This window comes from Danio rerio, chromosome 25 (assembly GCF_049306965.1).
Source record: "Danio rerio strain Tuebingen ecotype United States chromosome 25, GRCz12tu, whole genome shotgun sequence".
NCBI classification, from domain to species: Eukaryota; Metazoa; Chordata; class Actinopteri; order Cypriniformes; family Danionidae; genus Danio; species Danio rerio.
This window is the reverse complement of record NC_133200.1, coordinates 17,562,051-17,576,899: the sequence shown is the minus strand read 5'-3', so window position 1 is coordinate 17,576,899 and position 14,849 is coordinate 17,562,051. Positions and strand designations below refer to the sequence as shown.

Here is a 14,849-nt window from a genome sequence, read left to right as displayed (position 1 = left end):
TGTACACGTGCTTCAAGTGCAGCACAATGTAAATAAATTAAGCTGCTACAAATATAATTTTTTTTCAACTTCAAGAGCCTGTAACTTTAACAAAACTTGAAAATACAAATTTTACATTCTAAATGCATTAGTAAAAAAAATTATTACTATAATAGTGAAATCGTATTTATTAATTCTGTGCGCATATTTATCTAGGCCTATGTTCGCGTGTAGTGTGCCAAGATAATTAAAATTTGACCAACTTAAAAATAATTTTGTTATACAAATTATCCTGGAAACGTTTGTATTCAACTGCAATGTATTTAACATATTACGCTTTTTGTTTTGCTCATTTGCGATTTGAGATTAAGTTATGTAATGACATATGTGCGTATTCGTGTTTGTTTGTGCATGTGTGAATGTGTGTCAAGTTTGATTAGCGGAAAGCCGTGCATTCCCTGTCCATGTCACTGGGAGTCGCCACGCGGGGGAGGGACTTCGCCACAGATGGACAATGCGCGTGTTTGTGCAGCGGCCCCGGAGTGTCGGATCTCCGGCGCTTGACTACGGCTTCTGTACACATTACCAGCGCATTGACGGCTCGATAAAACCGGTCACTGCACCGACAGAGGTAAGAACATGACATTCATCCTCTCAAACTTATGAATCCGTCAAATCTGCCGGGCTTGTGTGTTGTGGAAAGTCTTTTAGGGATGGGGAGGGAGAGTGGGGCCAGATCTCTCACTTGTCTGTGTTTTGGCAGTGGAGGGGTTTTGAATAGAGCAGAGTTGAAAGGAAGCAGTGCTGAAGGGAAAGGCATGCTCAGAATGCCACTGCTGGGCTCCAGAAAAGACAGAGCAAAGAGGCAGAAAGAGGGGATGTGAGTGTGCCGGAGGGAAAGACACTGAGAATGCTACCTCAAATTAGGGGAGAGTTAGTTGAAATGGAGAAGCTTACGTTTAAGACATGTTAAAGGTAAGGGAAAGCAAGAAAATATTGTAGACATTCTGTATATTGGTTAGTTGATACAAATTTTCAAGCTCTTTTAATAGTTTCATGAAGTGTGACTTTCTAGAAAACTCTAAAGTTAAGCCAAATGTAAATGGAAGCAGTTCTGTGCCCTTTATTAGTTGCGAGAATGTAAAAAAAAAGTACAGGACTACTGTATAAATCAAATATTGTAAATATACAACTGAGGTAAAGTTGGTTGTATATTCACACATTCATTCAGTGACAACTTGTGACTCACTCCCTATATTGTTTACCATGGTACTTTGAATATTCAATCTGAAATTGAATGCAAGTATGACATGAAAACAATATTAGCACTATCTATTTGACAACAATGTTTTACAACAATGTTATACTTTCAAAAGTCGTTGGCTGCTAATATGATTTTACTAGTTAGAATATGCGAAAATAGTTTTCTGAAATGATATTATTAAGAAGAAAGACCGAATGTGTGAATATAAAACTACATTTACCTCAATAATATATAAATGTTTACTCAGACATATTTCTGTTGAGGTCTTGTCACACAAACAGTTTTAAAGTAGATTTTTGAATAAGAAAGTACTAATGTACTATTTCATTTACTAATGTTTTTTTGTGCACTGTAAAAAAAAAAGCCCTGGTTGCCTTTATTTAACAAAGCTGAATCGAATGAACCCTATTAGTCCTTTGAACTTGTATTAAAACAGCTTAACTTATGAATTATTATAAAATAGACCATTTTGAGGGATGTAAACAAAAGCAATGGTCCTAGTATTTCCTTTTTTACATGTTTAATTTCTATAGCTTCCGAAAATCCAAAAAGAGCCACAAATTGATAAATAATGTTATGATGGTTGTTTTAACTAGGTTATGATTAAATTACCTCTTGTTACAGTTAAAAATAATTTGATAACAAACAGGAAATGCTATTTTCTCTCAAAAATTGTGTGTAAATTTGCTAAATTACATGGAAATGTAATGACGACTTGCATGAATGTATTTACTAGTAATGAAATAGTATTTTTGTGTAAAACACTCTACTCATTTTTATTTTATTTACAATTATGTACACCAGGGTGTCCGCAGGGTCTTAAAAGGTCTTAGAATGTCTTTAAAGCAAAAGTTTAGGCCTTAAAAAGTCGTAAATTCACTCATTGTGTTGTGGGTCTTAAATCATTTTAAACAGGTCTTCATTTACATCAAGGTAAAGCTACCCTATCAGGCCAGTATATTTACATTTAAGAAGAAATGCAATTCAAAACAGCTGTAAAGACATGTTTAAAGGAAATTTTTCAAATGAAATTCCATAATCGTGGAAAGAAAACTAAAGCAACACATTTTTATAACATTAATACAAATTTGTTTTATTTTATTCTACATTATTTACATTAATACAAATCTATTTACGGACTTAACTGTGCCATTAGAAAAAATCCTTTTTGTTTAAGTCTAAAATTTAATTCATAATGGTCTTAAAAGGGTCCTAAAAAGTCTTAAATTTGAATTGAAAAAACCTGCAGAAACCCTGTTAAACTGAAAAAAGTGGTGTACATAGTTCTCATTCTAAAATTGTAAGTATTTTTACAATTAATTACAAAACACCAAGCAAGTCAAAAAACAAAAAAAAAAAACTTAAATAGTGTTGGTAAAACTACTTTTACAGTAATCCTAGCTTCATTGAGATTTTCTTTAAAACTTCATAAATAAACTTCAACTTATTCAGTCCTCAGCATATATGAGTACACCCTTTCTCCCACAAATTTCTCATTTGAATTCATATTTTTTATAGGATGCTTTACAATAATATATTTGTGCTTATACATTAGATTAGTCAGTACTGAAGCCAAATCTGGAGCTACTCTAACAAAATAACTTACAATAATGGTTCAAAAATTAGTAGCTCAAATTTATGTTACTGAAAAATATTAAATAACATTTTCAAAAGTGGCAAAAATCAAGAAAAACTAAAAATATAGACAATTTAGTTGAAATGTTGTATTTTTTTTGTTGCAATATTTTGCATTACTAAAATATTATTTTAATACATATATCTGTTTCAAGAATTCACACTTAGCTCATCATGATTTATACATAGCTTGTTTGGCATGCTGTCCCAGGAGAGAGCCCTGACCTCAAGGGATCCTTGGGCCCAGGGCTCCCCCCCTTTCGCAGGGCAAGGGGAGAATGAGCTCAGGTCGAACTCAACCTGCTGCTGAGACTAAAGGGAACTTCCTGAGAGTAAGACATTAAAAAAAAAAATTTAGGCTTATTTTCATCTATAACATAGAGCATATTTGGACGGTGGGAGGAAACCGGGGAACCCTCAGGAATGCAAACTCCGCCCAGAAATACCAGATGGCCCGGATATGTATGTCTATACAGTGATTTGGGATCCTTTGATTGGAGGATCGTGATTAGCTAAGTTGGGCCATCTAATATTAAACTGAATTAAATAAATCTGTTTTTTTTTTAAATGCACTTACATATATTACTCATATTCACTGAGAAATGGATAAAAATATTAATTTTCAAAATGGGGTGTACTCATTTATGCTGAACACTGTATATACATTGTATACACTGAAAAAACTATTTGTTATATAATTTTCTCTGAAAAGGTGCTTGTAAATTGTACAACAAACTATAAAGATGCCAACATTCCCAGTTTATTTACTATTTGAAAAATACAATTTCATCACAGCATATTACAGTACAGCATCAGCTACCCAAAACAGCTTGAACTACTTTAAATTTCTTCTTTTTTCATCTCTTATTTATCAAACCACTCCTTTGATAAAACATTAATACTACTACTTGATTACCAATAAAGGGCATAAAGCAATGTTTGAACTGCAGTAGATCTATTAGTCAGAGATGTTGTTGATACTGTGTTGAAGAACAGGAAATCATGCTGATAAGCACCTCGTTCTGTTAGCTCTCTTCTCTAGGTTAATTCAAGGGGTCACAACCTCATTAGCTGCAAGATTAGAGAGACTTTAGAGCCAGGATGTTCTTTGTGTGCACGCTGTAGTACACACCATTCAGAGTGTCTGGTTTTATTTGAAAAACCTATATATATTTATAGAAAACCACAACTGCATTTCTCTTGTGTGTCTTGGTTCATATCAAGTTTCAAGGATCTTTTTTTTTGTGTGTGTGTGAAAGGAAGGGTGTGAAGGTTGGCACTCTCAGTCGGGACTCTACCCCGGTGGGCTGTGGAACGATTTGTGCTGACACCTTTTTTGTAGCAGAAAGAACAGGATTGGAGGAAATCAGCTGAAGTTTGGCCAAAATGGCCGAAAAGAAACTGAGGTAAATCTTTGCTGTTCTCTGGTGATTTGAAGTTTCATCCCAAGCTTTCTGTTGATGTGTTTTGATGCGTGGTTTGTGTGTGTGTTTGTTTCCTGTGTTTTCAGCCTCCCTGCTAAGCTGATTAATGGTGGCGTGGCTGGACTGGTGGGCGTGACCTGTGTGTTTCCCATTGATCTTGCTAAGACCCGCCTACAAAACCAGCAGGGAGCTCGTGTTTATAGTGGAATGTGAGTACAGGATCTTTATGAGCTCCCAAAACGGTGTAGCATTTCATGTCCTTTGTTTTGTTTTGGTGTGTGATTTTAGTAGCAGTTGGCAGGGGCTGCGTTCACATTAGTGCAGTTTTGTTTGAACATGGCATTTTAAAAGGAAAATTCACAAGGAAATGTTCTTGTTGGCAAACAAGTGGCTAATTCATAGAAATTAGGGCTGCACAATATAACTATTTCGATATCTTAATTTGTGCATCCACATAGTTGCATCGCAGGATCTGCAATGTTGAGTCTGGATTATAGTTAATTAGGAGGCACAGTTCAGAACGCATGAAACTGTAGCATTTGTTACTTTAATAAGGATACATTTCGAGTTATTTATACAATGAGGTAGTCTATCCAGTTTTTTTTACATTTAATTATTCAAATTCTATAGCTAAATACTGTTATAGTCCTCAGAAAACTATAAAGCATGTTTATTTGACTTTTATCTTTGCTCTATTGTATTTATCTATGTGTGCAATTTGCTCATTTTTGTTTATGGGTGATTCTCTCATTACAGAAGCATCCTAATTAATCTAAATTAATGAATGCATTCTAAGTAGAGCTATTTCAATCTATCTGGTGATATAGTTTTCACATTGCTATGTATATCACAGAAAATCTAAATATCGCGATGTCAGATTTTTTTCAATATTTTAGAGCACTGGTACAAATTCATGTGATTTAATTCAAATGAAAACATATGCTTTTTAAAAGGAGGTTTGCCCCCAAATACCACCTCTAAACTCAACCTTGATTTCGGGGGATGAATAAATTGTTCTAAAATGTACGAATAAGATCTTACAAATATACAAATTAGCCAGTAAATCTAAAAGTTACGAATTGCTTTGTGATTGTGTTTCCCTTTCCCACTTCATTTCAGAGTACAGTGCTTCCCACAGGTTTGAATTATAGTTACTGTGATAGTCCGATTGAAACACACCTTTTACCCACAGCACATAAATAGTTAAGTATATGCAACAAATAAAGCGTAATTTGATTTTTAACACTATTAATAACTATTCTTATTATTAACTTTTATAAACTTTTTCTTTTCAATAGGTTAAAATTAAAAAGGACTGTTGAAATAAATAAAAAAATCCACTATTTCTCTTTTATGCTATTCAAGAGCCATGTGCACCCCTGCTTTATTGCCATGACATTTTGTACAGTATTGCCAAAGCATTTTAGATATCTATAAAATATGTAACAAATTGACATCAAATTAATAAAATATACAGCAAATGGGAACTAAATGACAGAAAAAAAAAAAAATTCTGCAGCCAATATAGATGTCATTTTGTCCTTTCCGAGTATTTAGTAGCCTAAAGGTTTTCTGAGTCATTTAGAATTAATTATTTAGTCAGCGCCAATAGCTTAGTAGTACTGTGTGCCTACATATAGCACAGAAGTGCTCATGGCGACCCGAGTTTGATTCCCGGCTCGAGGTCCTTGCCGATCCTTCTCATCTCTCTGCTCCCAATGCTGTCCTCTCTAAATCCCCAATGTCCTATGTCATAATAAAGGTGAAAACCCCTAAAAAGAATTATTAAAAAAAAGAATTAATTAATGTCTCTCTTGCTCTCACAGCTGTGCACATAAAATTAACGAAAATGAAAACAAAACAAAAAACAAATCCCGGACATTTTAGTAAGTTTAGAAACCATGGACAGACACAAAAAGGTGTGGATTTGTGGGTCTTGCAGAGCATGTGAGATCAACTGTGGGAGTGCACACAGAACGAGCAGTATGAAATGGGTAAATGAGACAAGAATTTCCACTAAATTGATCACGGATGATTGTTTATATTGGGTTGATACAAAAAGTGTAAAAGGATGATAATAATAGTAAAAAAAAAAAATGTGTCACTAAATATACTTAGGCGGCTGTTAATATACCTGTAAAGTAAAGTCTATGTGTGGGAAGCACTGTAGTAAATCTCCATTCACTCTAAATGACAAAAAAACACATGACCTAAAAGTAGCTATAAAGTCAGACAAAACTGTAGCCACTATAAACAAAATCCCATTATAATATAATGATATACATACACAATTATTAAATTACATTGAGAGAAAAAAAGTCTAGTTTTAGGTTGCTAGTAAGTTATTTAAATATGTTTACATATCACTTTTGTACATACCAAATTGAATTTTTGTTAATTTGTGTTTGAACTCCATCTCATAATGTTTAAGTTTTAAAGGGAACGTATTATGTCCTTTTTTACAAAACGTAAAATAAGTCTCTGATGTCATTGGAGTGCATATGTAAAGTTTCAGCTCAAAATGCCCCACAAGTAAATTTTTATAACCAGGGCTTGACATTAACTTTTTTTGATCACCAGCCACTGTGGCTAGTAGTTTTCCAACGTTACTAGCCACTCGTCATTTTTACTAGCCACAATTTTGTTTTTATGAAAATTAATTTTGTATCCATAAATTTGAATTTGGCACGCTAAAATTATTTGATTTAGATTTTTTGTTACGTCCTTAAGCTTCCTTGTTGATAAAAAAAATAAAATAAAATAAAATAAATAAATATATATATATAAGTAAAAAAAAGCAGGTAAAAAACATTCCATGTGCGACATTGAAAAGATGATAGCATGCACACTGTTAAGCCCATTAATAATCTGTTCAAAGATTGGTTAAAGCGAAAGCGGCAATCGCTGCTGCTTTCAAAAAAATCACAAACAGTTATTTTGTGCTGCTTCTTGATTCTAAGATCACATTTGCACAGATTTTGACAAACAAACATAAACCAAAAATTAGAATGTTTAGCAATGAGTTAGCACTGGCAATTTAAAAGTTATTTTCAACCAGCCAAAGTGGCTAGTGAAGGTGGCAGTCTAACCTGCCACAACTGAAATCGACCCACATTTGGCGAGTTGTCGGGAGTTAATGTCAAGCCCTGTTATAACTCTTTTAAACTGTCCCTTTTAGGCCTTGATCCTAACTATGCCATTTTTGTGACTGTCACTTTAAATTAAAATGAGATTGTGCTTTTTTCAAAAGAGGGCGGAGCTACAAATGCCTGTGTCAAATGCTAATGAGGCAGAGGTTTTCACGAATGAATGGGGTTTTCCTCCTCTGATGGCACGTACAAAGGGAGAATGTCAATCAAAGTGTTTCTGTAGAGTTTTTTTGAGAGTGATTATAAACAATAAAATTAATAAATCTTTACCATTAGAAGCATGATATATATATACAGACTGTTGTCTCACAACTGTTTAAACCCCTTATAAAAGTGATTTTTGCATAATAGGTCCCCTTAAAAACCTGATATATTAAATCTGATAAGCGTAAAACAGTTCTGCATCTTACAAAACAACTGCATAAAATAAGGCAGCACATGTTAGTGATTTTGTCTGGGCGGAGGACTTTTCCTGAATGACTCAGATGATGCAAAACAATTCGAGTCACGTGCTTCTGCATCTTTGATCTCTTTTATGCTCCTGAATGTTTATTCATCCCTTTAATATAAGTAGCTTAATAAAATTGCTCATGCTTGTTTGATACGATTGAGATACAGAGAAGTAGTCTTTGTAGTGATTGTGCGTTAAGAGCTCTTTTCTTCTATGCATACTTATGTAACAAGCGAATACCCAAGTGGTTTGTGGGCAAGAGTTTCTCATGAATTTTGCTAATTTTTATTTAATATTTTACCTAATATGTACTAATTTTGGACCGTTATCATAAGTTATTTCGTTAGATAAGCTCCAGATTTGGTTTCAGTGCTGATTAATCTAATGTATATGCACAAAATAATATTGTAAAGTTTCCTATTGAAAATATGATTTAAATGAGAGATTTTTGTAGGCTGTACATGTAGAGCACTGTATTTCGAAATATTTTTAAGAAACACAGCTTTACAATGATTGTTTCAGAAGATGAATTATGATTCATTATGAACATTTCTGTCTTGTTATAAAGGCTGGACTGTTTGGCAAAGACGATCAAAATGGAGGGCTACTTTGGCATGTATCGAGGTATGAAGTTCAAAGTCAATCGTTCATCTACATATTTACCATCATTAAAAAGATAATTCACTCCTAAGAGGAAATTATGTCAATTTTATTGTCCCTACATTTAAAAAAAATGCTGGGTTAAACATAATTGGTTTGTGTTGGGACAACATAAAGGAATTAAGTTAACACGTTCATTTTTTACTAATTCAAGTAGATTAAACATAGAACAATTAAGTTGTTGCAAAATACCTCTATAATTGTGTTGTTTTAGCTCATTTTAAATAAGAAGTTTGAACAAATAGCAAAATGAGTTTACGTGCTGCTGAAAGTAAACATTGTTTAGAGAAAATGCTACATATAAATGAAATCAGCACATAAAACGCTTAATTTCAAAGGTGATCAAGAAAAAAGTGTGTTCTCTGTCATTGCGGCAGTTTATCGGCAGCAAACTGTATAGGTCTACAGCTTGGAGAATACAAACAGCCAAAAGAGAGGACCACGTAAGCTCTATCAGTGCTCCTATTAGCTGTCACTCAAGAAAGTCTCTCTTTCATTTGCATACAGTTGAAAGTATCTCAACTCTGCCGCATCACTCAATTCGCCAACATCCAGTTAGTCGCTGTCACTAGCGTAGACGGAGGTTACCGAAAGTCGCTCACTGTCCGTTGAAATTAATGTCCGCTTGTCACTTTGCTGCTGCAAGTCACTTGTACACTCAAAAATTATTATTATCTTTTTTTTTGCTTGTTAAAACTACTTAATTAAAATGAGCTGAAACAACACAATTCTTGAGATTTCATTGGGATAACTTATCTTTTTATGTTCAATCTACATAAATTTGTTAAAAGTGTTAAGTTAACCTAATTAATTTGAGCTTTACTGTATGGGGATTTCCTGGGTTACTTCTTTGTGGGTGTTTCTGCTCAAGAGCACCCTCTATTCTTTGGAGGAGATTTACTATTGAACACTTATCTGTGCTTCTGTGACAAGATGCGCATGATAATCACAGCCTTGTTCAAAGTCATTCTTATTTCAATGAATTCCAGCACTTACTTGTTTGTTTACCCACATTTTTCGAATGAAAATATTTGCATACAGGTTTGGAACAACCTAGAATATCTAAGTGACCAGTACCTTTACTTACAGTGTTACGTAAAAGTGTTTAAAAGTGCAATGTGTTGTTTTTGAAATTCTCAGATTTTTACGTCATGGTGTTTCTCTTAGGTGCAGCTGTGAATCTCACACTTGTAACTCCAGAGAAAGCCATCAAACTGGCTGCCAACGACGTCTTCAGGCAGAAGCTCTCCAAAGATGGGTAACTGACACTTTTTAACCACTTTTGTTTTTTGTTTTTTTGTGGGTTCGTTCCGCAAACTTTCTATTACTGTAAATCACCTTCTATTGGACTGACCTGCCTAATGACTGCAGAAGGGATTTTTTATGAAATGAACTCACTCAAGGAGATATTCAGCAAAGCGTCATGTTAAATTAATGTTAAAAATCTTATAAATACATATCTTAAAATGTATGTATTCGTTTTTGTGATTTTTATTTTTATTTTTTATTTTATATATTAATTTAATGTTTTTGCCATGAAAATAGTCATTATTGCTTGTATGGCAGTGAATAAAATATATATAGTATAATATGATCTTTTTATTTATTTATTTTAAAATATTATTACTTTTAAAGCTAACAAACTAATTACTTTTTACAAATAAAGTGGAAAAAAATAATTATTTCAGCATTTTAAATAGTGGTGCTACAATTGTTAAATTCACTTGATTAACTATACAGATTTAAATTGTAAGCGGTAAGTGCTTGATATGTTTCTGATTCACTGAATAAAAATAGCTTATAAAGGCTCCAATATACTCACAATGACAGAAACGCTTTTCTTTTTTGTCAAAAAAATGTAAACACCTGAGCAGTGGTTTACGTTGGTGAAGCATTTAGATGAATATAGTATAAAATAAGTGAAATAAGGTGTGAATTTTCTTTTCAATAATAAAACGAACATGACAACTAAAATGAGAAAATGGACGTTAAGCATGCTTCTGATAAAAGTAATGTTCGTTTGCAAACGTTTTGCATTTCAGCACTTTATTCAAGTAAAAAAAGTAACATCACTTATAAAACAACACTTTATATATTAGTTTACTTTAAAGCAAGCATGTTTACAGTATTAAAATTTAACCGTTCCTTTGGATTCGAATAGCATTTTTGAAAGCTTTTTTTTTGCTGCGTTTATTTTTACTTAAGTTTGCTTTTGGGGAAACTGCTTCAGTCGCCTTTAACCAACTTTATTGTGATTAAAATGATGTCACGCCAGCTTGAAGTATGGACCCTTAGAGGCATTTGTAAAGAAGTCCGATTGCACTGTTTGCAATTATTTATATTCGTCTTTGTATACTCATGATAATACTGCATGGTTTTCATTTTTCTTTGATTGAACTAAAAGAATCAGCTAATTAAAATCATTTGTTCAAGAGTTGGACTGGATTTGTTGTGCTCTATATGTCTGAATGAATAAAAAGAATCAGATAATTAGAATAATTTTTTCAAGAGTTGGAGTGCATAGGTTGCACAAGTCTTGTTGTTAATCCCAGTTGTTGTAGCAACAAATAATAGCTTGACTTCTAGTTAATCATTTGGAAAAGTGGCATAAGGTAGATTTTTCTTATGAATCATCTGTTAATCTTCATCCCAATCATCACAAATACTGCAGAAGACCGACTGGAACCCGCATGGACCCAAGATTCTTTCAGAAATTAGTCAAGTTTGGTGAAAGAAAAAAAATCATGGTTTAGGGTTACATTCAGTATGGTGGTGTGTGAGAGTGCGGCATAGTGGATGGCAACATCAACAACCTGAGGTATCAAGACATTTGTGCTGGCTATTACATTACAAACCACAGAAGAGGGCAAATTCTTCAGCAGGATAGCGCTTCCTCTCATACTTCAGCCACCACATCCAAGTTCCTGGGGGCAAAGAAGGTCAAGGTGCTCCAGGATTGGCCAGCCCAATCACCAGACATAAACATTATTGAGCATTTCTGGGGTAAGATGAAGGAAGAGGCATTGAAGATGAATCCAAACAATCCTGATGAACTCTGGAAGTCCTGCAGAAACGCTTTCTTTGCCATTCCAGATGACTTTATTAACAAGTTATTGGAGTCATTGCAGAGATGTATGGATGCAGTCCTCCAAGCTCATGGGAGTCAAGCACAATATTAATTCATTTTCCACTGCAGCATGCCTTAATATTTTTAAGTCCTATACTGCACATTATTTCTGTTAAGTGACATGAATTTTTTGTCTAAGCAAAGTCAGACCTTGACTGTCCTAATTAAATAATTAAAAAATCAAGGCATATCAAGGATCATATTTTATTTTGGTAAAATAAGCAACTAGTCAGGTGAGGCAGTGGTGCAGTAGGTAGTGCTGTCGCCTCACTGCAAGAAGGTCGCTGGGTCGCGTTTCTGTGTGGAGTTTGCATGTTCTCCCTGCCTTCGCGTGGGTTTCCTCCGGGTGCTCCGGTTTCCCACACAGTCCAAAGACATGTGGTACAGGTGAATTGGGTAGGCTAAATTGTCCGTAGTATATGAGTGTGTGTGTGTGTGGTTGTTTCCCAGAGATGGGTTGCGGCTGGAAGGACATCCGCTGCGTAAAAACTTGCTGGATAAGTTGGGGGTTTATTCCGCTGTGGCGACCCCGGATTAATAAAGGGACTAAGCCGACAAGGAAATGAATGAATGAAAGCAACTAGTCAAGTTATTCATTGTTGTTCCTAAAAAGATTCAGTCTGTCCCATCTGTTGTTCAAAACTTTCACTACAACAGAACACTGTATTGAACTTTCAGTGACTTATTAGAGTTATGTTTTCAGTAATTAGGGTTGTTGCTAAAAGAGATACTGCTGTGGCCTAAAGTTATTTATGTTATTTATCAAATCATCCATTAATTGTATGTTATTGATGTTTACCCCTACTCCAACCCTCACAGTAATGTAAAAGTATTAATTATTGTTGTACAGTGTCACAACAATTATGCTATATTCATGTAAGTATCCACAGCTGTATGCCATGTAGACTTTAAGTGAAATCAGGCCACACTGTTTCAGCTGTACATTTCTGATTCACTAAAAAGAATCGTCTTAATCAGGTGATTTGTCTGGCAGTGAGCTCACATTATGATGCTGGATGAGCATTTTACTAGAGCCATTCATCTTACTCTGCAGGCACAGGATGTCAGCATGATGTCATATTGACATTATATGTACCCCAACGTCATGAGGACGTTGGATTTCGTTTGGAAATAAAAATTGGATTGACGTCAGAACTCATTGTCAGGCCGTCGTCAATGTCCAACCTAAAATCAACCAAAATCAACGTCTAATGATGTTACACCTTGACATTATGTGGATGTTACCACTTTGAGATCTATCAGATGGTGGATTTTGGTCACTTTCTAACACAACCTAAAATCAACCAAATATCAATGTAATTTGACGTCGTTATTGAACATCAAAATAACGTTGTCCTTAGACGCTGGCTCACATAGAATTTTGGTCACCTGACGTCATGACCTAAGTCTAACCTTATATTATATTAACGTCTTATGATGTTGTGTGCCTGCTGGGTATAATCGAAAGTCAGTGATTGCATTTTCTGGTTTAGTTTATGATTTCCATATCAGGAGGGCGACATGGTGGCACATGAGAGAACTAATAAGAAAACATAGTGTTATTTCCCCTTAACAAACACCTTATGCTAACCTTTACATTCAAAATATTCCACAGAGACTTTCAGCTCAGCTGTTGACTAATTTGAACAATTATTTTCAATGATAACGAGCTCATCTGCCCCATCTGTCATTTTATCTGTCACTCCACAGAAAATTACCTCTCTGGGGGGAGATCCTTGCAGGCTGTGGGGCAGGAACCTGTCAGGTGGTAGTCACCACCCCCATGGAAATGCTAAAAATACAACTGCAGGATGCTGGCAGGCTGGGTAAGTGTGTTTATTATGATCCTCGTGCGTGTCGTCCAAGGTATGTAGGTCTTAGGATGCCTTGCTAAGTACAAAGGTTAGCCAGAAATAATAGATGCTGTTTGAATAGAACAATGTCCCTCGAAAGTAAGCTCGGTTTAATTCTACTATGAGGAAGATATGAGTGGTACTTTTTTGTCTTTCCAAGCTGCTCAGCGGACTGTCGCTGCCTCTGCCCCTGCCTCCGGTCCGACCCCCTCCTTGGTTGCCTCGCAGACCGCACATCCAGGCACCAGTGCACCACCTCGCCGTTCAGCAACCCGGATCACAGTGGAGCTTCTAAAGACCCGAGGCCTCCGGGGGCTTTATAAGGGTGCAGGTGCTACGCTGATGAGGTAAGATTCAAGCAGTCAAATAACCTCGATCTCCACTCATGTTCAAGTAGAGTTGTTGCCCTACAGACTTCAGATTCCACTTCAAAACACCTCCCAGTAATTATCAACACTTTTAAAAATATGACATAAAAAGCATGACAACACAGAAAGTGACATTTTTAAATACACAGCCTAAACAATGGCCTGTACTGCTGTCTGTCTTCAGCCAGAATTAAGTTGATCACAAATGTTTAGCATACACCACGACTACAAAGTAGGGGTACTATGTGTATCTACTATACCATATACAATGTAAACGCAAGCCTGATCAGGGTGACCTGTTCCGAGCTCTACTGTACTTTACAGAACTATACCCCTTTGTGGAAATGAGGCATTATTAACCCTGAACACTTTGATTAGCTTTTTGGACATAAATGTTCCCTTTGAGAACCTTTTTTTTTTTCAAGAGAACCTTTACATTCCACAAAAGGTTCTTTACATTGAAAAAAAGGTCCTTAAGTTTATTAAAATGTTTTACACAGTAAGAAACAAATGGTTCATTAAAGAATTGTTCACTGAAAGTTCCTTTGAGGCAGTGGCCCCCAACTTTTTTTTAACGTGGAGTGGTGATGTAAGTAACTTGCTAGGTAAACATCAACCATTTTTTTAGAGAATGACAAGCTGACAATACATTGCTGCAGCTCTGAGACAATTTTTATTTATGGAGAAAATTAAAAAGCATTGTAGTGTTTGGGTGTTCTGTGTTTGTCTGAGATAATTAGTCTACTGAAATGTGTGCATTGATTGGTAAGTTCTTGATACGGGACTCATGGTGCACTCTCTGCTTTCTGAAAAGTTGAGATGGCAAACTTGTGCACGGAAAAGACATGATATGTGAATGGCCCCTAAGGCCGCCGTCATTTGCATTCTCCAGCAGTTATGGCTTATTGCACAGACACGCTGAATTCACTTGATTTGTTG

General features: G+C 35.2%; 1 protein-coding gene across 5 annotated transcripts in view; it reads left to right on the top strand.

Moving 5' to 3' along the window:
* The first annotated feature begins 482 nt into the window (after window positions 1-482).
* The window catches only part of slc25a18 (solute carrier family 25 member 18), a 28,286-nt gene continuing 13,919 nt past the window's right edge, over window positions 483-14,849 (top strand). The window contains exons 1-8 of one of the 5 annotated variants that reach the window (XM_073942989.1): window positions 483-610; window positions 743-954; window positions 4,142-4,284; window positions 4,389-4,511; window positions 8,471-8,526; window positions 9,730-9,820; window positions 13,400-13,515; window positions 13,703-13,889. In XM_073942989.1, coding sequence (XP_073799090.1) covers window positions 4,265-4,284; window positions 4,389-4,511; window positions 8,471-8,526; window positions 9,730-9,820; window positions 13,400-13,515; window positions 13,703-13,889 — 593 coding nt within the window. In that variant the 5' untranslated portion in view covers window positions 483-610; window positions 743-954; window positions 4,142-4,264. Of the gene's footprint in view, window positions 611-742; window positions 955-4,137; window positions 4,285-4,388; window positions 4,512-8,470; window positions 8,527-9,729; window positions 9,821-10,595; window positions 12,956-13,096; window positions 13,516-13,702; window positions 13,890-14,849 lie in introns of those variants that run through there. The other 4 variants (XM_073942988.1, XM_021470662.3, XM_021470661.3 and 1 more) reach the window with 4 other exon arrangements.